Source organism: Ambystoma mexicanum, chromosome 13, assembly GCF_040938575.1.
Source record: "Ambystoma mexicanum isolate Mex_15411 chromosome 13, UKY_AmexF1_1, whole genome shotgun sequence".
Classification (NCBI taxonomy): domain Eukaryota; kingdom Metazoa; phylum Chordata; class Amphibia; order Caudata; family Ambystomatidae; genus Ambystoma; species Ambystoma mexicanum.
Window position 1 is genome coordinate 376,868,349 of NC_090938.1, and position 26,942 is coordinate 376,895,290.

Genomic DNA, 26,942 nt, shown 5'->3' on the forward strand with positions numbered 1-26,942 from the left:
AAATTCACCCGATCATTCATTGCTAAACAACCCAAGCCATCAATTTATAAACATACTATCCTATCAAACAACCACCCCATCCCTCATCATACGGCCACCAAAAAGCAAACAGATAATAACTAGCTGGAGAAGCCCCCATCAAACAACCACACCAACCCTCAATGTACAACCATCCACCCCATCTCTTGTCATACAGCCATCTCAGCCCCCATCACCCAACTAGAGCATGTCTCATCAAATAACCCTTCCAGGCCTTGTCCATACGAACCCATGTCACACATTGATCCAAGCCCTCAACCATGCCTCCGTACTCAATTTCATAGAGAGTGTCAACCATCTTGGACACAATTTCACCCAGCTAGCAAGCCCAATGCCCTCCATTGACATAAGTGGTACACCCTCAGAACAATTACTAATCAACCTACAACAAAGGGTTATAACTCTTGATACCAAAGGGATCACCGATCAAAAGCATCAAACTTGCCCCGCCTTGCAAAATGAACAGGTTGAGAGACAGGCCTCACCAGAAAATCATCCGATCCTTCATGGCAAAGCTACCCAAGCCCTCATCATACAACCATCCTATCCCTCATCAAACAGTCACCACAAAGCAAACAGATTGTTGCCAGCTGGAAAAGCCCTCATCAAACAACCACACCAACCCTTGTCACACGAGCATTACTGATTCTAATCATTTCATTGATGTTTTGCATTTGCATCTTTTACATTAGCATTTGCGCATTTGCACAATGTTTCTCTAAAAACAGGGGCAAGCCACCCCACAGCCCTCAACCCCTTTTTTACCATACCCCCTTTTTACTATATCTCAACATTTTATACATATGTATTGCTTGTACCCGACGAAAAGGCAAAATGGTGCAAATGCATCAATGGTTGTTTGTTTGTTTATTTATTTGGTAATGCGCGCCAAACCCATGGGTAGCCGGGCGCAACAGTTTACATGAAAATCTAAGCTTGTTACATTGTTTGGCAAGATTATATACAACACAACGGCAAAAAGGCAAATATATGTAGGCTATAAACAAGCATGTGCCTATAGAACATAAACGGCAAAAAGTAAAAATATACATAAGTATATACAAACATATGCCCAGAGGTAGAGCATGTCTTGGGGGGTGTCCAGGCGGAGGGTAGGTAATAGCTAAGGGAGTAAGCTAGGTGTAGATCAAGTTATGTGTCATTGGCGTGCAGCCAATTGATTATCTTATGCCCGAATTTTGGGTATGGTTGTTCAGTTCTAAGGTCAAGTGGTAATTTGTTCCAGCAGTGAGCAGCTTTGTCATGCAAAGTCATGTTTACCAGACAATGTCACACAAGCATTTAAAACGTCATTACCCAACTAACACTGTCCTGATAACAAACCAATTCAGCCGTTCACACACAACCACCCAGGAGGAGCCTGCAATCTAGTTCTACCTCAATACACTTTACATAATTACCCCAGAACATAGCACTATGCCAACCTTCTTCACCCAACCATCGCAGCCTTTGACATGCAACCATTTCTGCCCCATCACTGAACTTCACAAGCATTCATTGTAAAGCCATTTCAGATCTAGCCCAATATCCACTGCAGTACATGTCACACAACCACTTGGTGTCATGTCACTCAGAGAAGCCAACTACACTAGGCCATGCACTTCCATTTTCAGAGGCCTATGGCCAGCCCCTACAGATAAGGAGTGTATAGGCCACTTTTACTCGCTAAAAATGGCCAAATACCCCCAAAAAATAAAAATAGGGAGTGAAAATTCTCCCAACTAAAAATTGGAAAAAGACACGTAGAATCTTGCACCCCTGCTTTCACCCTCACAGCATCATGGATATGTTTGGACAGTAGTGCATTTAGTACCACAAGACAAAACTACTGTCTTAACTACTTGATTGGAAGAAGTAAACATGTACCTTTTAATGTGAATGATTAACTAGGTGCAAAGAAAGAAATATTTAAAAAACATTTCTGTTTTTCCAGTTAAAACATATTTTTACTCGCTCATAAAATACTCTCATTGGGAAATTGACTTTCATTTTTACTCCCTAAAAATCATTTTACTCCCAACTTTAAAAAATAGGGAGTAAAATGGGAGTAAAATACTCCCACTTTCATATCCTATCTCAAGCACTACCCATGCCCATGAATTTTTGGAATGAATGCAGTTAAGATGAAAAGTGGGCACTTACTTGTTGTAGTTGGGGGAGGCTGGGTCCCTCCAAACAGAGCGGCAGTAACGGTTCAAGTCTCGGCTCAGGAGCAAACGTCCAGGTACAGGGTGTACTGGAAAGAAAAGGGATATGTGAGGTCAACAAAGTAGGTTTGGCTGGCTCCAACTCTATGCAGATGAAACGTTTCTCCAAGCAGTGAGTGGGATGTAGATCCCTTTCCTTGACTGGCTCCTCCATCTGCAAAAGCCTCCCTTGCCCCCTCAAACTTGAGGCAGATCTTCTTAAGTTCCAGAAACATCTCAAGACTTTCCTTTTCTCCTTTTCCTTTCCTCTCGCCCTCCCATGTGAACTCTCCATCTGCTGCTGGGACTGGGGCCTAGTCCATTCAGAGCCATACAGGGGCTAGACCACCAACAACCAGTCCGCCCAGTATCCTTTCCCAGCACCAGCCCTTGGGCACCCTTTGCCAAACTAGCCCAACTTGGTCCTCTCTGTCCACCACACTCACACCCCCCCCCTCTTACCCTGGCACTTGAAGCCTTGGACCGCCCAGCACTTGCCTGCCTCCACCCCTAGGGGTACCCCACTCCTGCACTTCTCCCTCCACCCCCTCCCCCTGCACTTACCACCTTATCATGCACTTGCACAGTAAGATTGTCACAAGGCCAATGTAACTATTTTGATTCCCATGTCCCCCACCCCTCCATCTTGTCTTGTGGAGCCTGGAAACACCTGTGTATAGACGCCATACAAATGTCAAATAAATAAAATAAAGTTGTTTTGCGGTCCACCATAATACTTGGTATTTTATGGAAGGCATGGTATCAAACAGTACCACAGACATACGTAATCACAATTCATGGGTGTTAATTAAACTTTAATTGGGTTTGAAAAACACCCATCTAATCCTAAATCTAAAGATGGGAGCAAGCTAGAAACATAACAACAACACAGTCCTAGTGGTGTCTAGTCAAAATAAAAGGGCCTATATTAATAAACCTATTGCCAATCCTTACTTCTAAATACAAATAATGTGGCAAACAATGTTATGCAAAAGAAAAGTGTTCAAGAAATGATATGTCAGGATATTTGAGATATTGGCTTCCCTTCCCCACGTTTCACCTAGTCACTTGTGCCTGAGATATTTTGAGTGTCCCCTTCACCTATTCACCTGTGCCTGAGATACTAAGTGTCCCCGTCTACTATTCACATGTGCCTGAGATACTAAGAAACATCCCCTGTACAATCATCCACCTATGCCTGATATGCTAAGAGTGTCCCCTTCACCTATGTATGAGATACTAAGTGTCCCCCTTTACTCCACGTGTGCTGCAGATACGAACAGTGACCCCTTTAACCCCTGCACCTATACCTGGGATACTAAGAATGTCCCCTATACAATCAGGCACCTGTGCCTGAAATACTAAGACGATCCCCTTCACCTATTCACCTGTGCCTGAGATACTAAAACGGTCCCCTCCACTAATCCACCTGTGCCCAAGATACTAAGAGGACCTATCCACTTGTGCTTGAGATACTAGGAGTGCTCCCTCACTCATCCACCTTTGCCTGAGATACTAAGGGTGCTCCCATCACCTATTCACCTGTGCCTGAGATACTAAGAATGTCCCCTATACAATCATCCACCTGTGCCTGAGGTACAAAAGGGCCCCCCTTTCACCTATTCACCTGTGCCTGAGATACTGAGATGGTCCCCTCCACTCATCCACCTGTGTCTGAGATACTAAGAGGACCTATCCACTTGTGCTTGAGATACTAGGCATGCTCCCTCTACTCATCCACCTTTGCCTGAGATACTAGGGGGGCTCCCCTCACTTATTCACCAGTGCCTGAGATACTACGAGTGTCCCTTCTATTCAGAAATTGGGGTTGGAACTCTGGCTTAAGTGGCGCTGGATATGGCAGTTGTCATGCGGTATGGTAGTACCCAAGAGAACAGCTCCAATAACTGCTGGACACAGATGTTAAAGCTGGTCGATTTTAATGGTGTCTTGGTTGGGGCACAATTGCTGCCCTGGTTTGGCAGACACACTTGTGTACATTTGCATGTTAAATGTATGCCATTTGCATGTCAAGAAAATGGCAACAAGTGTTTGACCTAGGCTGTTTGTCAAGGCGTGGATGAGCAAGCCTGGTAGGTCCCGTTAGCAGAAGCTGAATAGCTTCTTTAGCCCGGCGGGGCTGGGGTGAAGAGTAAGTGGCTTAGTTTACTAAGAGTGTCCCATTCGCCTATGTATGAGTTACTAATAGTGTCCCCTCCACTCATCCACCTGTACCTCGGATACTAGAAGTGCCTCCTGTTGTATCCTTGTTATTCTAAGTAACGACGGCGCCCTGGGTGCACGAGAGAGAGTTTGGAATGTTGATGTTTGATTGTGGATTCGAGGAGAGCAGGGCGCCGGGTCTATGAATGTATATAAATAAACCTGCTTTGTGTTTCACACAGTTTCCGACCTCGATACATGACCTTCCTTGACCCATTTACCGTTACCTGAGAAGCTAATGGTGCCCTCTTCCAATTGTGTGTGTACTTTAGAGACTAAGGGATTCCCCCTGCACTCAATCACCTATTCCTGAGATATTAGGGGTACCCCTTCCATGCACTCTCTTGGTCCAGAGATACTACGGGGATAGTCTCCACCTACCCTGCTGTGCTAAGATACAAGGGAGCTCCCCGGCTACTTGCCCACATCTGATTGGGGATACTAAGGGTGCCCCTCCACCTACTTACTCACCTGTGTCTGACATACTGCAAGTGCTTCCCACCACTAAACCAGGTGTTCCTGAGAAATGAAGACGGTCCCACTTCCTCCCACCCACCAATGCCTGAGATCCTAAGAGTGTCTACCGCCTGTGCTAATACACTAAGGGTGCCTCAGACCTCTCACCATGGTGTGCCTGAAATACTAGATATGTCCCCGCTTGACTTGCCAGCCTTTGCCCATGATATGAGTGATGTCCCCACTCCACCCATGCACCTGTGCTTGCAATCCAAAGGGTGCTCGCTCACGCCTTGATTAACTGACCTGTGCCTTAGATAGCAAGTGTGCCCCTTTAACTCACCCACCTATTTGTGAAATACTCAGGGTACCACATTCACTCAACCTCCTGTACATTAGATTTGAAGATACCAGAGAATAAATATGGTACTCCCCTCTACGCACACGCCTATGCGCGAGAGATGCTATTGGTCCTTCCCTCCATCCTCCCATTTCCTACGGCTCCACTCATTGACTGGTGCCTAAGAATACAAATGGTGCTTCCTTGCACTTATGCTTGAAAGATCCTAAGCGTGTCTCGCTTAACCCATTCACATACCAGCGCCTGAGGATTCCCCTCCACTCAGTGTGTGCCCGAGCTATACTAAGGATTCATGTATTTATTTAAAATTCTTGGAAATAGGGCCTCATCACAGGTTGGGTGGTATCCCGGCTGTAATACAGCCAGACTGTAATAGCCTTAGCACCTACTGGTCCGGCGGTATTACTGCCAGATCACAGGCTGGGCGTGAACGGTAAAACCCCATTGGGTCCATTGGTTCCAATGAGACATTTTCAGCACTTATACTGCGGGCTAATACAGCCGGCGGTTATACCGCAGAAAACAGGGATTTTCACCTCCAGAAAAGGTAAAACATCCCATTTAGCGTCCAACTCGTGATAGGGCCAGCCCTTAAATGCAGTGGTAATACCATTACCGCCGCATTTAAGGGCTACAGCCCAACTCGTGATGAGGCCCATAGTCTGGACCCTATCCTCGAGAGTCTCAGAATGCTGTACAAAAAATGACATAAAATAAACATGTTATACAAAATACTTTAAGGATCATAACAGCTGAATACAAAATACATTTTTTTTTTAAACTAAAAAATACAGCACCCGGAAGCCTAGGGAAATAGCCTGACCAGAACGGACAAGGGAAAAAAAACAGTCTCATCGAGCCTCATTCCGAGTTCGGAGGTAACCACGCCGCTATTTGCGGCATGGCTGCCCCCAAACTTGTCCAAACTCCGGCCTGGTGAATGGAGTAATTACTGGTCCATTCTGAGGTCGGAGGGACCGGTAATTCCCCATTCACTAGGGCCATTCCCCATTCCCATTTGAGCCCCCATAAGGCTCAATGGGAAGGGGGAAGGCGGCAATAACGGTACTGGAGTCCCTTTGCGGGTCCCATCCTTAACGCCTGCTAAAAGCAGGCATTAAGGAAGAACCCGCAAAGGGAACTCGAAGTAGGGCGGTAAGGGTTTAACGGCACTGGTCTCGTTACCGGTGACCGCTAACCCTTACCGCCCTACTCGGAATGAGGCCTATTGCTACCCGTAGTTAATCAGAAGTGGAGAAAGTCTTCTTAAACAGAAATGATTAATTGGAGAGAATGAAAAAGGTCTTGTGATTTCCTCATGGCTGGAAGCAGGAGGGAGGAGTCCCATGTTGCCACTCCCTTCATTAATATTAAAGGGAGAAACACCAACACCAAACCACATTGTAGGGCAAAAGATTTTGGAGCCTCCCCACCCTGAAAAACAAATGCTCACCACCCATATTTATTTATTTATTTATTTATTTAATTAATTAATTGTTTATTTATACCATGCTTTTACACCGGTGAAGTGCTTCCAAGCGCTTCAAGGCGGGAAGGGAATACAGTAATCATTCTTAGGCCTTGAAGTTTCTGAATGGTGATGGTCTAACATAAAAAAAACGAGCATACTAGGCCTGAAGGCATTTCTCCTAATGCAAGTGCATGAAGTGTTACAGTTGGGACCAAGCTGGGGGAAGGGGGTGGGGGAGACAAAAGAAAAGGTGGGGGTGAGTCGGGGTGAGTCAGGGCAGACGGATTTACTCGTCCTAGTACATTTAGGTCATGCATGCGTACAGGTGGAGGTGTGAGGAAGGGGGCGTGGGGGAGGAGCAAAACACGTCCAGTCCAGAAGGGCCCTGCGTAAGTGCAGGGAGGTTGCCCCTCGCATGGAGCGTAAGCTGAAAGTGCAGCAAAGCAGAAAATAGTGCAGCGGCCCAGTGGCAAGTGCAAAAGGCTGGTGGGGAAGCCTGGGGTCTGTAGGCTCTGGAGGTGAACCAGGCAGCCAGTCAGCAAAAACTGACCAGAGTTAGGGAGGAGGAGGAGAAAAAGAGAACGGAGGTTAGCAGGGGAGAGGGAGAGAGAGAGAAGGAGGAGGAGAAGAGGAAGGTCTTGGGAGTTTCTGGAACTTAAGGTGCTCAGGCTCAAGAAAGAGGAAGGATGTTCCAGAGGGAGGCACCTGCAGAGGATAAAGATCTACCCCCAAATCTCTGTTTGTGAAAACGGCTCACCCACAGAGAGTTGAAGGAGGACTCTACAGGGCGGGTTTTTAGGAAGGGAGCATTGTAGATAGTGCGGGCCACGGCCCCAGATAGCCTTGTGGATTATCCAGAGGGTCTTGAACTTCATCCTTGCTGCCACAGGGAGCCACTGGAGGGATTTCAGCGCTGGAGAGATGCAGTCTCTGGGCTTGAGGTCAAGGATAATTCTTGCGGTTCTGTTCTGGATGAGTTGTAGAGGACGGGGAGCAGAAGTAGGATGATTGAGCAAGAGGTAGTAGTACTGGTAATACTGACGAATCCCGGGCAGTGGGGCACCGCCCAAACAGAGTTAGGCAGTTGGAGCAGCAGATGCAACCCATTCACTCGTAAAAACATTCCAGAAGGTGGATGGACCATTTGAAGACTTCCCCCAAAAAGTTGTGACTACAAAGCATCATACCCAAAGAACATGCCCAGACATGTCACATGAACTCTACAGCCACTCAAGGTGAGGACATTCAACCCAGCTCTATATAAGGGCTGTCTCCCTGGACCACAACGGAAGGGACTTTGAAAGTGAAGAGCAGGCGAGACACAGAGTGGGAGTTTGAAGATGGCGAGCAAAAGGCGGAGATTGGAGAGGACGGAGGCTGGAGATGATTGAGAAGGCAGAGAAGGAAGATATTAAAGCATGTGTTCTGGAAGCCCCATAAAAACAGAATTGCCGTAGTCCAGGTTGGGTATAACAAGAGCCTTGAACACCATTTTGAAATCAGATGGAGTGAAACATTTTTTTCAACTTTCTCTGCCACTGAAATGGACCAGATTTAACTGAGAGAGTAACGTGTTTTCCAACATGAGATGGAAATCGGAATTAACCTCAGAGACTTCACAACTGCCACAAATTTCAGCATACAACCAAACTCAGTAAGCTTATGTAGCCAAAACGGAGTATTGTGAGATTATTTCGGGGGTACCATAACCCCCATTAACTCTTCTAGGGATTAGTCTTGAAAAAATGACCAACCATCTCCCCTTTTGAATGGAATTTTACGATCGGACTGAAAAAAAAGGTCAGACTGTCCAAAAAGTCTGAAACTGCATGCCACCAAAGGTTCGAACCTTTGGTGGCATGCTCTGTAGGTAAGTATAGTACAGTATAGTGAGCAGGGGTTGTGGGGGAAAACCCTGCAGCTGCCCGTAAAACGGAAGTGAAAGGGATCTGGCGCTGCAGGAACACAGCGTGAAGAAAAGGTAAGTAGGGTATGTTTATGTTGGGGGGTGTTGAGGGTGTGGGTATGTAGTGATTTGCAGTGTTTGTTTGCATGGGAAATGTACGAATCTTTGGTGGTCCGTACATTTCCCATGCAAACTTTTGCGTCACAGACTTTTCTGTGAGAGAAATATCACGCAGATCCTTTTTGAATAACCAGAAGCACACAAAGGCTGCATCCATAACCTGTAGACACCAGATACACACACACACACAATTATGAATCAGCCACAAAAGGTTGAGGGAAACCATAATAATAATAATTAGATTGGATATTCGTGTTGCTCCATGCATAAATTAAACATGGATGTCAAGTCAGAACCTTGTGGGGACGCCAAAACCTATGTGCTAGAGAGCGTGTAAGATGTACAAATTTTGATCATTAATACAAGCCTCGAACCAAGCCAAGCCAGCAACCACAAAATCCATGCACTGTTTAAATGTCTTCATAAGGCTCCTACGGCCTACCATGCCAAAAGCTGCTTGGAGATCCAACAGCACAAACAGGGTGATGCTTTCGCCAACAGTGATGGACGGAAGGTTACCCAGGACAGGGTTACGAAATTGAGGGGAGCTGGGAGGTATTTAGCTCCTGTTTCTAGCATAGTAGAGCCTGGTTAGCTTAAAACCAAAAGCTACCTGGAGCTACAGTTGGCTCCTAGAGCCAACTGCTGTCTTCCAAACATATAAATGTGACATTAACTAAGTATTTGAGAATGTTAATTAAGAAGAATTGGAACACATCTAATGCACATTTAAACCCAATGGTTTGTACAAAATATACAAAACGTTACAGGGGTAATCGCTGGTAGCTCCTGCTTACACGGTGATGCCCGACACCCAGGAGCTAGTTTTAGCTCCTGCTCATCAAATCTCAATTTCAAAACCCTGCAGGGTGTGTCTAAATGTAGTTTCAGGGGTACATCAGGGCCTAAACCCAGCTGAGTCTCCAGGTAAGTTATTATTGGAGATTTGTTGTTTCAGGATGGCTGCAACACTGCACTCTATCACTAGTCCTAAAAATGGATACTACCGACCACAGGCTCATTATTCCACATGGTATGGACCTGCCCGAAAGCCGAACGATACTGGAGAGAGGTAATCAAACATATCAAAGACATCTTTGGCCTATCCATCCCTTGGGACCCCGGAATCATCCTACTGGGCGACACCGGCGAGGGCGCTCTCCCACTCTCGGGCCATATCCCTTGGCTATGCTCTCACCTACTTCTAGAGGCGAAAATCGCAATGGCCAGTGTTTGGAAAGACAAAGAAGGGCCCTTGGTGGCACTCTGGTGGGCGAAATGCTGGGACATAGCAGTTGCCGAAAAAAAATCACAGCAATCTGATCTGGCTCTCTGAATAGGGCTTTGAACATATGGGACCCATTTATGGACTACGCCGCCAGATATCCGGCTCTCACCAGAAGACCCCCATTAACCAGATGGCTCCAAATCAACCTACTTCACTGACCCCCAGTCGCGGGCCACAGAAATCCAGCTCGCCAAGGACCCCCGCAGTAGCCAAGGGCAGTCCGGCCCACAGACGTGATCACTCACCGCTCCTACTAAGAGACACTGACACTCGACCATGATTTACGATCGTTGATCTGTTGTTCTTGCACTTAATGTAATGCTCACTGATGTAAACCCAATAAAATGTTATGAAAAATGGATACTACCCTGTAACTCGCCTGTGCCAAGCTATAGGGTGATTCCACACCTCTGTACCTGATGAATAATAAGAGTGATGCCCCTGTACTCGATGCCAATGCCAGAGAAATACAAAGGGTGCTCCTCTGCTACTCACAGTGTGTCTGAGGGATACTAGGTGTGCCTTCACTTAACTCCTCACCAGTGCCCAAGAATTACCAAGGCCGCTCCACCTCCACTCACTCATCTTTTCTTGAGATATAGAATAACTCGCAACCTTTTAAAGTTCTAATTAAAGTTTTCTGACCTTGACATTCTTGTCCAACTTGAACATTCCATTGAAAGACATTCTACTGAAGGAATACATTTTGCAGAGTCACAGCAGAGAAGTGGTATTTGTTTTCTTTCACTTTCACCAGAACTGATTGTGATCATCCAAAGGACGGCCACCTGACAGCTATTTGCTGCTACGGGTGGTCCCCATCACTGATCTAAAGAAAAGCTTCCACTCAGACTTTAATCTTGCGCTAGTTCCTCAAAACACCACATTACATCTTCTCATGTTTCTGGGCACATCTTCCATTTTCTGAGCTTTGCTCACAGAGTCAGGGCCACCATGGCACTAATACCACCTCACTAAAAGAACCCAGAAAACTTCCTTCAGAAACAACAGCCTATCATCTCTGCCGCCAGACTACTGCTATATCTCGATCCTTGGGGACAATCGCACCAGTATTGCAGGAGCTCCACTGATTACTAGTTGCCCGCTGTATCTCATTCTAAGCCCTAGGTACTGCTCACACCAGCCACTCAAGGGCATTGGCGCCAAATGTCTACAAACCTATCAACGGATATAAAGCCCACTTTCTAAAACCCAATTATGGATGGAAGTCCAAATTTCATTGAAATCCCAACTGGGCAGTGCTTCCTTCTATGTACAACCGGTAACCTCTGCAACTCCCCCAGTCCCCACTGCCATATCTGTAAGCTTGAGAACCACCACACTTTCAGAAAAGCGAATGAGTGGGACGAGTCCTCTACCCTTCAGAAAAGTCCTTAAAACTTGGCCGCTCTCCATAAAGCTATGGAGAGAGGCCAAGCTGGTGTTGGGTGGAGGTACACCTCTACCCATCATCAGTTGACCCCAGATTCCCTCATCAAAAGTCTGCCCAACCCACCAGTAATAAACTGTAGTCCATGCTATCGCCCCCATCATCCGACAACTCTGCTAACTTGACACGTGTGCAGACAGCAATCACCTGCTGCAACATACACAGACACGAAGATGCTGGTAAGTGTGAACAAATCCTGCATTGCAAGGGGTTCAAGTTGGACTTTGTCCTGCAGGTCTCATATACCCGACCACAATGATATGCTTGTAGCACCACGACCAGAGCACATTTCTGGTATAATTTTCCACAGTCACTAATACCACATAGGACACATCTGCCTTTTCCACAAAGCTTGTCCAGCAGGATGTGTCTGGCTGGACTGAGACCACCTTACGTTCTGGAAGCAACTCAAGACCTTAGTTTTCGCTTCTGCTTTCTCTGTCTCTCTTCCCTGCTGATGAACTTTGTCTGCTGCGCTAACTGAACCCTCTGAACCTTAATGGGCACCAGGCTCCTACACGACCAGTAGCTCCCTTGCACTGTCTCCGGGCTATCACGCACTTAGGGACTGTATCTGCAACCCTACAGTCCCCTGCTTCCTAGCACTATTGCAGAGCCGGCCATCCCAGCAGCACTTACCCGAGCTTTCCCCTATTGCACTTCCCCCCTCTGTCCTCCTAGCACTTCTCCTCTCCATTCTCCCTGCACGATCTGAATGACACAAGGCCTAGTAAGATTGTTTGTTTTGTCCTCCCTTTGTCTCCCCTTCCTTGTCTTGTCACGCCTAGAAAAACTTGTGTACAGGCGCGTTATAAATGACTAATCATATATGACATTCCTTATCCTGCTCCTAGCATCTTTTACACATGCAAAGGCACACATTCTACGCTGCATCAACAATGCAGAACTGCGGTGCCACATTGCTGGCACTCACCCACCAGAAACAACATGATCTGCACACAACACATTCAATAATGCACACTTCCATCCACCCACTGAAGCTCTGGCCTGTAAACTCCAGACAGGCCAACAGCACTACCAGACCACACTAGTTGTATATATGCACTTTAAAATGATTGGATAACATATTGGAAGTGTAATACTGTATCTGATATCCTTCCTCAAAGAACGCAGGCAACCAGATGAACTCCCTCAACCTCGCCCCACCTATCCAAACCAGGAACTCCCGCAATATAACAGTTGCTCCCTCTACTTTAACCAATTCTTAATGCCTCAAATACAAAACACTCAGACCCCACGATCCTAGTAGACTTATTTAACCAAACAGTACTGAACGCATTAAACACCATTGCCCCACTCAGACTGCGTAAAGCAAAACCACTTGCCCATCTAAACTCGTGGTTCACCCCACACATGAGAGTTCTGCGCAAAGCTAAAAGAAATGCAGAAGCACTTTGGAAGTCATTCCCCAGCCTCAAATAAAGAGAATTTCCCCAACGGCCTTCCTTACCTAAGAAGAAGCAATGTTACAATGCAAAAAGAAACGTACAACACCCGCATCATGCCAACTAAATTGAATACGAAGGAACTCTTCAATGTACTCAGGGAACTAGAATCGCTGCACCTTCACCAATCACCTGTATCAAAGACGCTTCATGGTGTTCCAACATTCAGGCAGCGACCATGCTGCAGAACAAAATTGAGGCCAAAAAATGTCTAATCCCTAGTTACTGCCGCTAAACCCTCGACCCTGACTCCTCCCTCTAAACCGTGCAAACTCTTCAATTTCTCCCCTCTCACAACTAAAATGGTAGAGGACATAATCACCAAACTAAAACCCTCAGGGTGCCAGGTAGACATCTGCCTGGCGCCCATCATCAAGGAGGCTGCCAAAGAACTGGCGCCTTTCATCACATCCCTCATCAACTCGTCCTTCGAAACAGGCATAGTGCCTAACAATCTCAAAGATGCCTGGGTCCTCCCACTACTCAAAAAGCCAACACTAGATCCTACCATCCATACAAACTATAGACCCATCACCACCGTCCCATTTCTTCTGAAAATCATTGATAGAGCAGCAAACATTCAGATTCAGGAGCACTTGGAAATCAACAACCTCCTTGGCCTCAGGCAATCAGGCCTTAGGCCAAGACATGGGATGGAAACGGCCCTTATTGACTTAAAGACTCACGTTGAAGAGCTTAAAGACAAAGGCAAACTAGCCCTCCTCCTATTACTAAAACTGTTGGCAGCGTTCGATTTAGTAGACCACAAAGTCCTCTGCTTGCACCTCACATCAGCGGCACTCTTCTCTCAAAAAGCCACAATGTGGATACAATCATTCTTAGACAATAGATCCATGAGAGTCTTTTCTCCCATAGCATCAGCCAACTCAGTGCCTTTCACATGTGGAGTCCCACAAGGCTCTTGCGTGTCCCCCATACTCTACAATGTATTCACTAAGCCCTTGTTTGACAACCATGACAATCTGGGTGCCACCTACACAAACTATGCAGATAACACCCAGCTACTCAAACCGGTCTCTAGTGATTATGATGTAGATGCTAAATTATTGAACGATATCTACAGCATCATCCAAGCCTGGATGGCTAAACACAGACTCTGTCTCAATAACGAGAAGACAGAGCTCCTCCTCCTTGGATCCAAACTGAAACTGAACAAACTAGATAAGCAGTTTGACGCCTTTAGCATCGACGGCAACACTATCAAGGTTTCCAAAGATGTGAAAACTCTCGACATTTACATTGATTCATCATTAAACCTAGCAAGACAGGTTAACGCATCAGCCTCCTCCACAGCTTATACCTGTACGTTAATTACAGCATGCAGACCTTTTCTATCCACACCTAACTGCATTACTATAGCTAGAGCACTAGTACTCTCCAAGCAAGATTACTGTAATGCACTCTAGCTTGGAACCAGTCAGCAGAACTTGAACAAAATGCAAGTTCTGCAAAACAACACGATCAGGTGCGGCCCTGAACATCCCTAGATCCCATCATATTTCTGAGGTGAGACACATCTGAATTGGCCCTCAATCAACCAAAGGATCGCATACAAAACACTGTCCCTGACACACAAATGTCTCGCCAACCCAGCCCCTAGTTACCTAACCAAAAAATTAATACGGAGCACTGCTGACCGCCCTGTGAGATCAGCGCAGACACACTGCATTAAAGTCCCTGGCTATAAGCTTCAAAAAGCAGGAGGAAGCAGTTTCCCAGTACTGGCAGCCAAATTATGGAATTCCCTACCTCATGCGCTTAGATCTGAACCTGCCTTCCTTCCTTCCTTCCAGAAAGAAACCTGCCTACTGGCACAAGAACATTAAACCCCTCTTTACACTTCTGTAAATTTCGTTCTCCGCTTTATGAGCTGCACAATTATGTTCTTTATTGTGTTTTGTTTAATTATGTTAGTCACCAGTTCTCGTCTGACCGCGCCTGTGATTATGTAAATTGATGTATATATATATATATCTGTGATTCGACTGCAAATTCTTGTAAATATGTGCAACCCTTTATTATGTCACTGTAACCTGTGTAACCTTCTATGTGAGTAATTCGCCCAGATGCCCACCGGCTTGGTGGGCTACACAAATAAACAAATCAAATACAAATCAGTGGTGGAATATATTGAAGTGAAGACCTTTAACCAGCTCAGCTCCAACTAACAAGCACTGCCCAGGCCCCAAGTCACGGCCAGACTGAGAGAGACACCACGTGTGGGGTTAGGATGCTAACTCCTGAACGACCTTGAAAGTACTTGTGTTATCAGCAGAGCCTTTCTTATGCATGATGGACATCACGTGGAAGATCCGACACAGCAGCAGTTATCCTGCAAATATGTGCCCACAAGTCAGTTAAAATAACAGAATATAGACCCCTTTAAAATATGTGTTGGTATACATGTCTATAAGCTTGACATCCCAACAATGTTCCTTTATGTTAATATGTTCTGACATCATGCATATCAACGAGCTGGAAGCTTGTGCCAGAGACTTTCCATACCTGAGTTTATTGCACAATGTGTGCATCTTTAAGTGGAGAAAAGCTGTTTCAGGCTTACATTATTTTACACTCAGGACTCACAATTCTTCTTATATATGGAAAATAAAGCTATAATGACATTCTTTAGGTTTTACATGTTGTTATAAAGATGTACATGTCAGGTTGTTTCAGTGTATGGATTTTGTAAGTAAGCGCTATAAGACAGTTTTGTAGTAGGCCTTCAAATCCAAAACGTGCATATCTGTACCAAGCAAAGCTCTGAAGCTGTGCCGTCAAGTACTTAAATGTGGGTTAAAATCCCTGCTTCACTGTTTAGTCAAAGTGTGTGATTCTGGACACATTATTTAATCTTACTCTGACTTCACAAACGGGACTGTTTAAAAGTGATTATGCTAGCACTATTCGTAAAAAGACACCCATACAATGGGGCACATTTAATGATTTTATTGAACATATGGTGTGCCCTCATGCTTCTCTGCGAGTGGGCACCAATAGAGTTACCCAGAACTGAATTATTGTTGAAATGGGCCTCCCTCTGTCCCATATCACTTGGGCCTCCCTCTGTCCCATATCACTTGAGTCTCTCCAGCCATCCAGGTCCCAGAGATTCTAATTTAGTGAGGATACCATGGGAGAACACCTTTTAATTTCTTCACCTGCTACAGTCATTGACGTTGCTTGCGCTGTCCACAGCTCTGCCCCAAAGGGACATTAGCAGATCTCCCCTATGCCCGGTTATACCATGCGAATCTTGCATAGCATGCATTTTGCTATTTACACTGTTTCTATGAACTCCAGCTACTGCAGAGGTAGGGAAGGGGATTCGTAGAGTAGCAGGTGAAGCAGGGGCTGGTTGGCTGCTTTATTACAATGAGTGCAGATCTGAAAAGATGTGCCCACTGTGGGGTGTAAGTGTCAGATATTGTGTGAGCAGTGGTTAATGTGCGTGCAAGTTTGTGTTGTAAGTGGTGTCTGTCAGAGCAGTGCTGGGCAATGCAGCAGGGCCGCCCAAGGCGAGGCAGGGTAACTGATGTTACCATGTGGCAGGCCTGGGAGAGGGGCAGCCCCCCCCCCCCTCCAAGCCTGCTCCTCTCCCCCCCCATGGACTTGGAGACACGCAGTCTCCAGCATACAAAAGCAAGGGAAGGGTGAGGTGTGAACAAACAAACAGGAGGTTCGCTGTGCACTCAGTGTCCTCCAATCGTTGTTTCTTTACTTTAACACGTTTGCCGTGCACTCAGCATTGTGTATTTCTTGACTTCTGGTGTGGCCCTCTCCCCCCTCACCCCAAATGGAGGTGGGGTGTACCTCACGCAGCCGTTTGGAGGAGGCCCAGGGAGGCCTGCATAAGGTGTGTCCCCCAGCCATTGGGGGTGGGGTGGGGGGGGGGCACCCCAAAAGGTGGGGCAGGACCCCCAATAGATGGGGCAGTAGGGTTTGGGCACCCTGGGGGCAGATAGCCACACTAATGGGCCCATCTGCACCAAGCCAAGTTGGGTAAACAAAAAAAAATATACAAAATCACAGGCTGCTTTTTAGGGGGGGCTGAGGGCCACCCTGAATTGGCAGCGCATGATGTACCGCAACGGGGGGTGGCCCTCAACCCCCCCCCACCCCAAATGGAGGGCCCCACCTCATGCAACCCTCCCTGGGCGCAGATAGGGGGGGCCTCACCTCATGCATCCCTCCCTGGGGTCAGATGCCCCTTCCTAGGAGCAGATATCTGCCCCCAGGGAGGGTTGCATGAGGTGGGGCCCTCCATTTGGGGTGGGGGGGGTTGAGGGCCACCCCCCGTTGCGGTACATCATGCGCTGCCAATTTAGGGTGGCCCTCAGCCCCCCCTAAAAAGCAGCCTGTGGTTTTGTATATTTTTTTTTGTTTACCCAACTTTGCTTGGTGCAGATGGCCACATTAGTGTGGCTATCTGCCCCCAGGGTGCCCAAACCCTACTGCCCCATCTATTGGGGGTCCTGCCCCACCTTTTGGGGTGGCCCTCTCCCCCCTCACCCCAAATGGAGGTGGGGTGTACCTCACGCAGCCGTTTGGAGGAGGCCCAGGGAGGCCTGCATGAGGTGTGTCCCCCAGCCATTGGGGGTGGGGTGGGGGGGCACCCCAAAAGGTGGGGCAGGACCCCCAATAGATGGGGCAGTAGGGTTTGGGCACCCTGGGGGCAGATAGCCACACTAATGGGCCCATCTGCACCAAGCCAAGTTGGGTAAACAAAAAAAAATATACAAAATCACAGGCTGCTTTTTAGGGGGGGGCTGAGGGCCACCCTGAATTGGCAGCGCATGATGTACCGCAACGGGGGGTGGCCCTCAACCCCCCCCCACCCCAAATGGAGGGCCCCACCTCATGCAACCCTCCCTGGGCGCAGATAGGGGGGCCTCACCTCATGCATCCCTCCCTGGGGTCAGATGCCCCTTCCTAGGAGCAGATATCTGCCCCCAGGGAGGGTTGCATGAGGTGGGGCCCTCCATTTGGGGTGGGGGGGGGGGTTGAGGGCAACCCCCCGTTGCGGTACATCATGCGCTGCCAATTTAGGGTGGCCCTCAGCCCCCCCTAAAAAGCAGCCTGTGGTTTTGTATATTTTTTTTTGTTTACCCAACTTTGCTTGGTGCAGATGGCCACATTAGTGTGGCTATCTGCCCCCAGGGTGCCCAAACCCTACTGCCCCATCTATTGGGGGTCCTGCCCCACCTTTTGGGGTGGCCCTCTCCCCCCTCACCCCAAATGGAGGTGGGGTGTACCTCACGCAGCCGTTTGGAGGAGGCCCAGGGAGGCCTGCATGAGGTGTGTCCCCCAGCCATTGGGGGTGGGGTGGAGGGGGGGCACCCCAAAAGGTGGGGCAGGACCCCCAATAGATGGGGCAGTAGGGTTTGGGCACCCTGGGGGCAGATAGCCACACTAATGGGCCCATCTGCACCAAGCCAAGTTGGGTAAACAAAAAAAAATATACAAAATCACAGGCTGCTTTTTAGGGGGGGCTGAGGGCCACCCTGAATTGGCAGCGCATGATGTACCGCAACGGGGGGTGGCCCTCAACCCCCCCCACCCCAAATGGAGGGCCCCACCTCATGCAACCCTCCCTGGGCGCAGATAGGGGGGGCCTCACCTCATGCATCCCTCCCTGGGGTCAGATGCCCCTTCCTAGGAGCAGATATCTGCCCCCAGGGAGGGTTGCATGAGGTGGGGCCCTCCATTTGGGGTGGGGGGGGGTTGAGGGCCACCCCCCGTTGCGGTACATCATGCGCTGCCAATTTAGGGTGGCCCTCAGCCCCCCCTAAAAAGCAGCCTGTGGTTTTGTATATTTTTTTTTGTTTACCCAACTTTGCTTGGTGCAGATGGCCACATTAGTGTGGCTATCTGCCCCCAGGGTGCCCAAACCCTACTGCCCCATCTATTGGGGGTCCTGCCCCACCTTTTGGGGTGGCCCTCTCCCCCCTCACCCCAAATGGAGGTGGGGTGTACCTCACGCAGCCGTTTGGAGGAGGCCCAGGGAGGCCTGCATGAGGTGTGTCCCCCAGCCATTGGGGGTGGGGTGGGGGGGGCACCCCAAAAGGTGGGGCAGGACCCCCAATAGATGGGGCAGTAGGGTTTGGGCACCCTGGGGGCAGATAGCCACACTAATGGGCCCATCTGCACCAAGCCAAGTTGGGTAAACAAAAAAAAATATACAAAATCACAGGCTGCTTTTTAGGGGGGGCTGAGGGCCACCCTGAATTGGCAGCGCATGATGTACCGCAACGGGGGGTGGCCCTCAACCCCCCCCCACCCCAAATGGAGGGCCCCACCTCATGCAACCCTCCCTGGGCGCAGATAGGGGGGGCCTCACCTCATGCATCCCTCCCTGGGGTCAGATGCCCCTTCCTAGGAGCAGATATCTGCCCCCAGGGAGGGTTGCATGAGGTGGGGCCCTCCATTTGGGGTGGGGGGGTTGAGGGCCACCCCCCGTTGCGGTACATCATGCGCTGCCAATTTAGGGTGGCCCTCAGCCCCCCCTAAAAAGCAGCCTGTGGTTTTGTATATTTTGTTTTTGTTTACCCAACTTTGCTTGGTGCAGATGGCCACATTAGTGTGGCTATCTGCCCCCAGGGTGCCCAAACCCTACTGCCCCATCTATTGGGGGTCCTTCCCCACCTTTTGGGGTGGCCCTCTCCCCCCTCACCCCAAATGGAGGTGGGGTGTACCTCACGCAGCCGTTTGGAGGAGGCCCAGGGAGGCCTGCATGAGGTGTGTCCCCCAGCCATTTGGGGTGAGGGGGGAGAGGGCCCCCAAAAATGGTGGGACAGGCCCCCCCAGTGGGTGGGGCAGTAAGGTTTGGGCACCCCGGCGCCAGATTGGCACACCAATGTGACCCTCTGCACCAAGGGGAGTTGGGTTACCAAAGGAAAAAAATGAAAATGGTGGAACGCTTTTTAGGGGGGGCGGTGGGGCACCCCAATGGGTCAGGGAATTTTCTAATGGGATGGGGCGTTGACCCCCCCCCCCACCCGCAATGGAGTGGGTGCCAAGTCATGCAGCCCTTCCTGGGACCAGATATCTGCTCCTAGGAACGGACGCCTCAGCCCAGGGAGGAGTGCAGGACAACCCCCCCCCCCTATCTGCCCCCGGGGAGGGCTACATTTTGCTGGTGTGACCATAGGTAACACATGTTTTTTGTTTTGTTTACAGCTTTTTCTACCCGAGCAGCTGCAACGTTATGTGAGTACTGTTTTTTATTATTCTATGGTTAGGGCCCACTGTCAGTGGGGTGGGTGAGACTGGGGCTGGATTGTTGGTGGTGTGGGTGGGAATGGCCCGTCTGGGCAGATCACCTCCAACTGTCCTGGAGTTGCGGCTTGGCTGCATTACAGCTTTTCCCTTCGGGGAGGTATTGGCACACTGCCGAGACTCCTTGGTGGGGAGAAGCTGTAACGCAGGGCAGCCAGGGCTCCAGCAAAGTCGGCGGTAATATCCCTGGCCTTGGGCACCCTTCTCCCATGTGGGTCTTTGCTGGTGGTTCTGGGTATTACATTCTGGGCCGATTTGCGTAAGTCAGACCTCTGTGGATTCCCACGGGTGTCCTCTTTTGGGAAATGCATGGGGTTCCCTGTTTCCCTTGCTGGCTGCGACACCCTAGGCCCAAATCTGTAGGTTGCCCACATGAACAAAATGGGCAGTGGCGAATGGCTTGGGGTTCCCAGTCGGTTACCCTTTTCCTTTTGCGCCCCCGGTAGGTGCACCCACACATGTGAGGTACCGTTTTCATCGGGACACGTGTGGGGACACGGGAAGGTAGGCCACGTGTTGTGGGGGGCGTGTTTCGATGGGTGCGGCGAGCGAAATGTGCGGAAAAAGCGTTTTTTTCCCCACATTTCCGACTTTGCAGGGCTGTCTGGGTAAAAAAATCTGGGGCGATGGGCGCAAATCACACCTCTGCGGATTCCCACGGGTGTCCTCTTTTCGAAAATGCATGGGGTTCCCTGTTTTCCTCGGTGGCTTGGACACCCGAGGCCCATATCTGTAAGTTGCGCCGGTCGGCAGAATGGACAACAGACTTGGGGTTACTTGTGTTTTAGGCTTTCCCCTTGGCGGCCAGGTAGGTGCACCCACACATGTGAGGTACCGTTTTCATCGGGACACCTGTGGGAACGCGGGACGGTAGGCCATGTGTTGTGGGGGGCGTGTTTCGATGGGTGCGGCGAGCGAAATGTGCGGAAAAAGCGTTTTTTTCCCCACATTTCCGACTTTGCAGGGCTGTCTGGGTAAAAAAATCTGGGGCGATGGGCGCAAATCACACCTCTGCGGATTCCCACGGGTGTCCTCTTTTTTCGAAAATGCATGGGGTTCCCTGTTTTCCTCGGTGGCTTGGACACCCGAGGCCCATATCTGTAAGTTGCGCCGGTCGGCAGAATGTCGGAGATTTCCATCTGACAACAGACTTGGGGTTACTTGTGTTTTAGGCTTTCCCCTTGGCGGCCAGGTAGGTGCACCCACACATGTGAGGTACCGTTTTCATCGGGACACCTGTGGGAACGCGGGACGGTAGGCCATGTGTTGTGGGGGGCGCGTTTCGATGGGTGCCGCGAGCGAAATGTGCGGAAAAAGCGTTTTTTTCCCCACATTTCCGACTTTGCAGGGCTGTCTGGGTAAAAAAATCTGGGGCGATGGGCGCAAATCACACCTCTGCGGATTCCCACGGGTGTCCTCTTTTCGAAAATGCATGGGGTTCCCTGTTTTCCTCGGTGGCTTGGACACCCGAGGCCCATATCTGTAAGTTGCGCCGGTCGGCAGAATGGACAACAGACTTGGGGTTACTTGTGTTTTAGGCTTTCCCCTTGGCGGCCAGGTAGGTGCACCCACACATGTGAGGTACCGTTTTCATCGGGACACCTGTGGGAACGCGGGACGGTAGGCCATGTGTTGTGGGGGGCGTGTTTCGATGGGTGCGGCGAGCGAAATGTGCGGAAAAAGCGTTTTTTTCCCCACATTTCCGACTTTGCAGGGCTGTCTGGGTAAAAAAATCTGGGGCGATGGGCGCAAATCACACCTCTGCGGATTCCCACGGGTGTCCTCTTTTCGAAAATGCATGGGGTTCCCTGTTTTCCTCGGTGGCTTGGACACCCGAGGCCCATATCTGTAAGTTGCGCCGGTCGGCAGAATGTCGGAGATTTCCCTCTGACAACAGACTTGGGGTTACTTGTGTTTTAGGCTTTCCCCTTGGCGGCCAGGTAGGTGCACCCACACATGTGAGGTACCGTTTTCATCGGGACACCTGTGGGAACGCGGGACGGTAGGCCATGTGTTGTGGGGGGCGTGTTTCGATGGGTGCGGCGAGCGAAATGTGCGGAAAAAGCGTTTTTTTCCCCACATTTCCGACTTTGCAGGGCTGTCTGGGTAAAAAAATCTGGGGCGATGGGCGCAAATCACACCTCTGCGGATTCCCACGGGTGTCCTCTTTTCGAAAATGCATGGGGTTCCCTGTTTTCCTCGGTGGGTTGGACAACCGAGGCCCATATCTGTAAGTTGCGCCGGTCGGCAGAATGGACAACAGACTTGGGGTTACTTGTGTTTTAGGCTTTCCCCTTGGCGGCCAGGTAGGTGCACCCACACATGTGAGGTACCGTTTTCATTGGGACACCTGTGGGAACGCGGGACGGTAGGCCATGTGTTGTGGGGGGCGTGTTTCGATGGGTGCGGCGAGCGAAATGTGCGGAAAAAGCGTTTTTTCCCCCACATTTCCGACTTTGCAGGGCTGTCTGGGTAAAAAAATCTGGGGCGATGGGCGCAAATCACACCTCTGCGGATTCCCACGGGTGTCCTCTTTTAGAAAATGCATGGGGTTCCCTGTTTTCCTCGGTGGCTTGGACACCCGAGGCCCATATCTGTAAGTTGCGCCGGTCGGCAGAATGTCGGAGATTTCCCTCTGACAACAGACTTGGGGTTACTTGTGTTTTAGGCTTTCCCCTTGGCGGCCAGGTAGGTGCACCCACACATGTGAGGTACCGTTTTCATCGGGACACCTGTGGGAACGCGGGACGGTAGGCCATGTGTTGTGGGGGGCGCGTTTCGATGGGTGCGGCGAGCGAAATGTCCGGAAAAAGCGTTTTTTCCCCACATTTCCGACTTTGCAGGGCTGTCTGGGTAAAAAAATCTGGGGCGATGGGCGCAAATCACACCTCTGCGGATTCCCACGGGTGTCCTCTTTTCGAAAATGCATGGGGTTCCCTGTTTTCCTCGGTGGCTTGGACACCCGAGGCCCATATCTGTAAGTTGCGCCGGTCGGCAGAATGGACAACAGACTTGGGGTTACTTGTGTTTTAGGCTTTCCCCTTGGCGGCCAGGTAGGTGCACCCACACATGTGAGGTACCGTTTTCATCGCGACACCTGTGGGAACGCGGGACGGTAGGCCATGTGTTGTGGGGGGCGTGTTTCGATGGGTGCGGCGAGCGAAATGTGCGGAAAAAGCGGTTTTTTCCCCACATTTCCGACTTTGCAGGGCTGTCTGGGTAAAAAAATCTGGGGCGATGGGCGCAAATCACACCTCTGCGGATTCCCACGGGTGTCCTCTTTTCGAAAATGCATGGGGTTCCCTGTTTTCCTCGCTGGCTTGGACACCCGAGGCCCATATCTGTAAGTTGCGCCGGTCGGCAGAATGTCGGAGATTTCCCTCTGACAACAGACTTGGGGTTACTTGTGTTTTAGGCTTTCCCCTTGGCGGCCAGGTAGGTGCACCCACACATGTGAGGTACCGTTTTCATCGGGACACCTGTGGGAACGCGGGACGGTAGGCCATGTGTTGTGGGGGGCGTGTTTCGATGGGTGCGGCGAGCGAAATGTGCGGAAAAAGCGTTTTTTTCCCCACATTTCCGACTTTGCAGGGCTGTCTGGGTAAAAAAATCTGGGGCGATGGGCGCAAATCACACCTCTGCGGATTCCCACGGGTGTCCTCTTTTCGAAAATGCATGGGGTTCCCTGTTTTCCTCGGTGGCTTGGACACCCGAGGCCCATATCTGTAAGTTGCGCCGGTCGGCAGAATGGACAACAGACTTGGGGTTACTTGTGTTTTAGGCTTTCCCCTTGGCGGCCAGGTAGGTGCACCCACACATGTGAGGTACCGTTTTCATCGGGACACCTGTGGGAACGCGGGACGGTAGGCCATGTGTTGTGGGGGGCGTGTTTCGATGGGTGCGGCGAGTGAAATGTGCGGAAAAAGCGTTTTTTCCCCCACATTTCCGACTTTGCAGGGCTGTCTGGGTAAAAAAATCTGGGGCGATGGGCGCAAATCACACCTCTGCGGATTCCCACGGGTGTCCTCTTTTCGAAAATGCATGGGGTTCCCTGTTTTCCTCGGTGGCTTGGACACCCGAGGCCCATATCTGTAAGTTGCGCCGGTCGGCAGAATGTCGGAGATTTCCCTCTGACAACAGACTTGGGGTTACTTGTGTTTTAGGCTTTCCCCTTGGCGGCCAGGTAGGTGCACCCACACATGTGAGGTACCGTTTTCATCGGGACACCTGTGGGAACGCGGGACGGTAGGCCATGTGTTGTGGGGGGCGCGTTTCGATGGGTGCGGCGAGCGAAATGTGCGGAAAAAGCGTTTTTTTCCCCACATTTCCGACTTTGCAGGGCTGTCTGGGTAAAAAAATCTGGGGCGATGGGCGCAAATCACACCTCTGCGGATTCCCACGGGTGTCCTCTTTTCGAAAATGCATGGGGTTCCCTGTTTTCCTCGGTGGCTTGGACACCCGAGGCCCATATCTGTAAGTTGCGCCGGTCGGCAGAATGGACAACAGACTTGGGGTTACTTGTGTTTTAGGCTTTCCCCTTGGCGGCCAGGTAGGTGCACCCACACATGTGAGGTACCGTTTTCATCGGGACACCTGTGGGAACGCGGGACGGTAGGCCATGTGTTGTGGGGGGCGTGTTTCGATGGGTGCGGCGAGCGAAATGTGCGGAAAAAGCGTTTTTTTCCCCACATTTCCGACTTTGCAGGGCTGTCTGGGTAAAAAAATCTGGGGCGATGGGCGCAAATCACACCTCTGCGGATTCCCACGGGTGTCCTCTTTTCGAAAATGCATGGGGTTCCCTGTTTTCCTCGGTGGCTTGGACACCCGAGGCCCATATCTGTAAGTTGCGCCGGTCGGCAGAATGTCGGAGATTTCCCTCTGACAACAGACTTGGGGTTACTTGTGTTTTAGGCTTTCCCCTTGGCGGCCAGGTAGGTGCACCCACACATGTGAGGTACCGTTTTCATCGGGACACCTGTGGGAACGCGGGACGGTAGGCCATGTGTTGTGGGGGGCGCGTTTCGATGGGTGCGGCGAGCGAAATGTCCGGAAAAAGCGTTTTTTTCCCCACATTTCCGACTTTGCAGGGCTGTCTGGGTAAAAAAATCTGGGCGATGGGCGCAAATCACACCTCTGCGGATTCCCACGGGTGTCCTCTTTTCGAAAATGCATGGGGTTCCCTGTTTTCCTCGGTGGCTTGGACACCCGAGGCCCATATCTGTAAGTTGCGCCGGTCGGCAGAATGGACAACAGACTTGGGGTTACTTGTGTTTTAGGCTTTCCCCTTGGCGGCCAGGTAGGTGCACCCACACATGTGAGGTACCGTTTTCATCGCGACACCTGTGGGAACGCGGGACGGTAGGCCATGTGTTGTGGGGGGCGTGTTTCGATGGGTGCGGCGAGCGAAATGTGCGGAAAAAGCGTTTTTTTCCCCACATTTCCGACTTTGCAGGGCTGTCTGGGTAAAAAAATCTGGGGCGATGGGCGCAAATCACACCTCTGCGGATTCCCACGGGTGTCCTCTTTTCGAAAATGCATGGGGTTCCCTGTTTTCCTCGGTGGCTTGGACACCCGAGGCCCATATCTGTAAGTTGCGCCGGTCGGCAGAATGGACAACAGACTTGGGGTTACTTGTGTTTTAGGCTTTCCTCTTGGCGGCCAGGTAGGTGCACCCACACATGTGAGGTACCGTTTTCATCGGGACACCTGTGGGAACGCGGGACGGTAGGCCATGTGTTGTGGGGGGCGTGTTTCGATGGGTGCGGCGAGTGAAATGTGCGGAAAAAGCGTTTTTTCCCCCACATTTCCGACTTTGCAGGGCTGTCTGGGTAAAAAAATCTGGGGCGATGGGCGCAAATCACACCTCTGCGGATTCCCACGGGTGTCCTCTTTTCGAAAATGCATGGGGTTCCCTGTTTTCCTCGGTGGCTTGGACATCCGAGGCCCATATCTGTAAGTTGCGCCGGTCGGCAGAATGTCGGAGATTTCCCTCTGACAACAGACTTGGGGTTACTTGTGTTTTAGGCTTTCCCCTTGGCGGCCAGGTAGGTGCACCCACACATGTGAGGTACCGTTTTCATCGGGACACCTGTGGGAACGCGGGACGGTAGGCCATGTGTTGTGGGGGGCGCGTTTAGATGGGTGCGGCGAGCGAAATGTGCGGAAAAAGCGTTTTTTTCCCCACATTTCCGACTTTGCAGGGCTGTCTGGGTAAAAAAATCTGGGGCGATGGGCGCAAATCACACCTCTGCGGATTCCCACGGGTGTCCTCTTTTCGAAAATGCATGGGGTTCCCTGTTTTCCTCGGTGGCTTGGACACCCGAGGCCCATATCTGTAAGTTGCGCCGGTCGGCAGAATGGACAACAGACTTGGGGTTACTTGTGTTTTAGGCTTTCCCCTTGGCGGCCAGGTAGGTGCACCCACACATGTGAGGTACCGTTTTCATCGGGACACCTGTGGGAACGCGGGACGGTAGGCCAGGTGTTGTGGGGGGCGTGTTTCGATGGGTGCGGCGAGCGAAATGTGCGGAAAAAGCGTTTTTTTCCCCACATTTCCGACTTTGCAGGGCTGTCTGGGTAAAAAAATCTGGGGCGATGGGCGCAAATCACACCTCTGCGGATTCCCACGGGTGTCCTCTTTTCGAAAATGCATGGGG

The 26,942-nt window shown here is 50.3% G+C and overlaps 1 protein-coding gene across 1 annotated transcript in view; it reads right to left on the bottom strand.

Moving 5' to 3' along the window:
* The window catches only part of LOC138521228 (ciliated left-right organizer metallopeptidase-like), a 579,350-nt gene that overhangs the window by 486,805 nt on the left and 65,603 nt on the right, over window positions 1–26,942 (bottom strand). Inside the window, exon 2 of the mRNA XM_069633917.1 lies at window positions 2,203–2,296. Within this exon, the coding sequence (XP_069490018.1) occupies window positions 2,203–2,296 (94 nt within the window). The remainder of the gene's footprint in view (window positions 1–2,202; window positions 2,297–26,942) is intronic.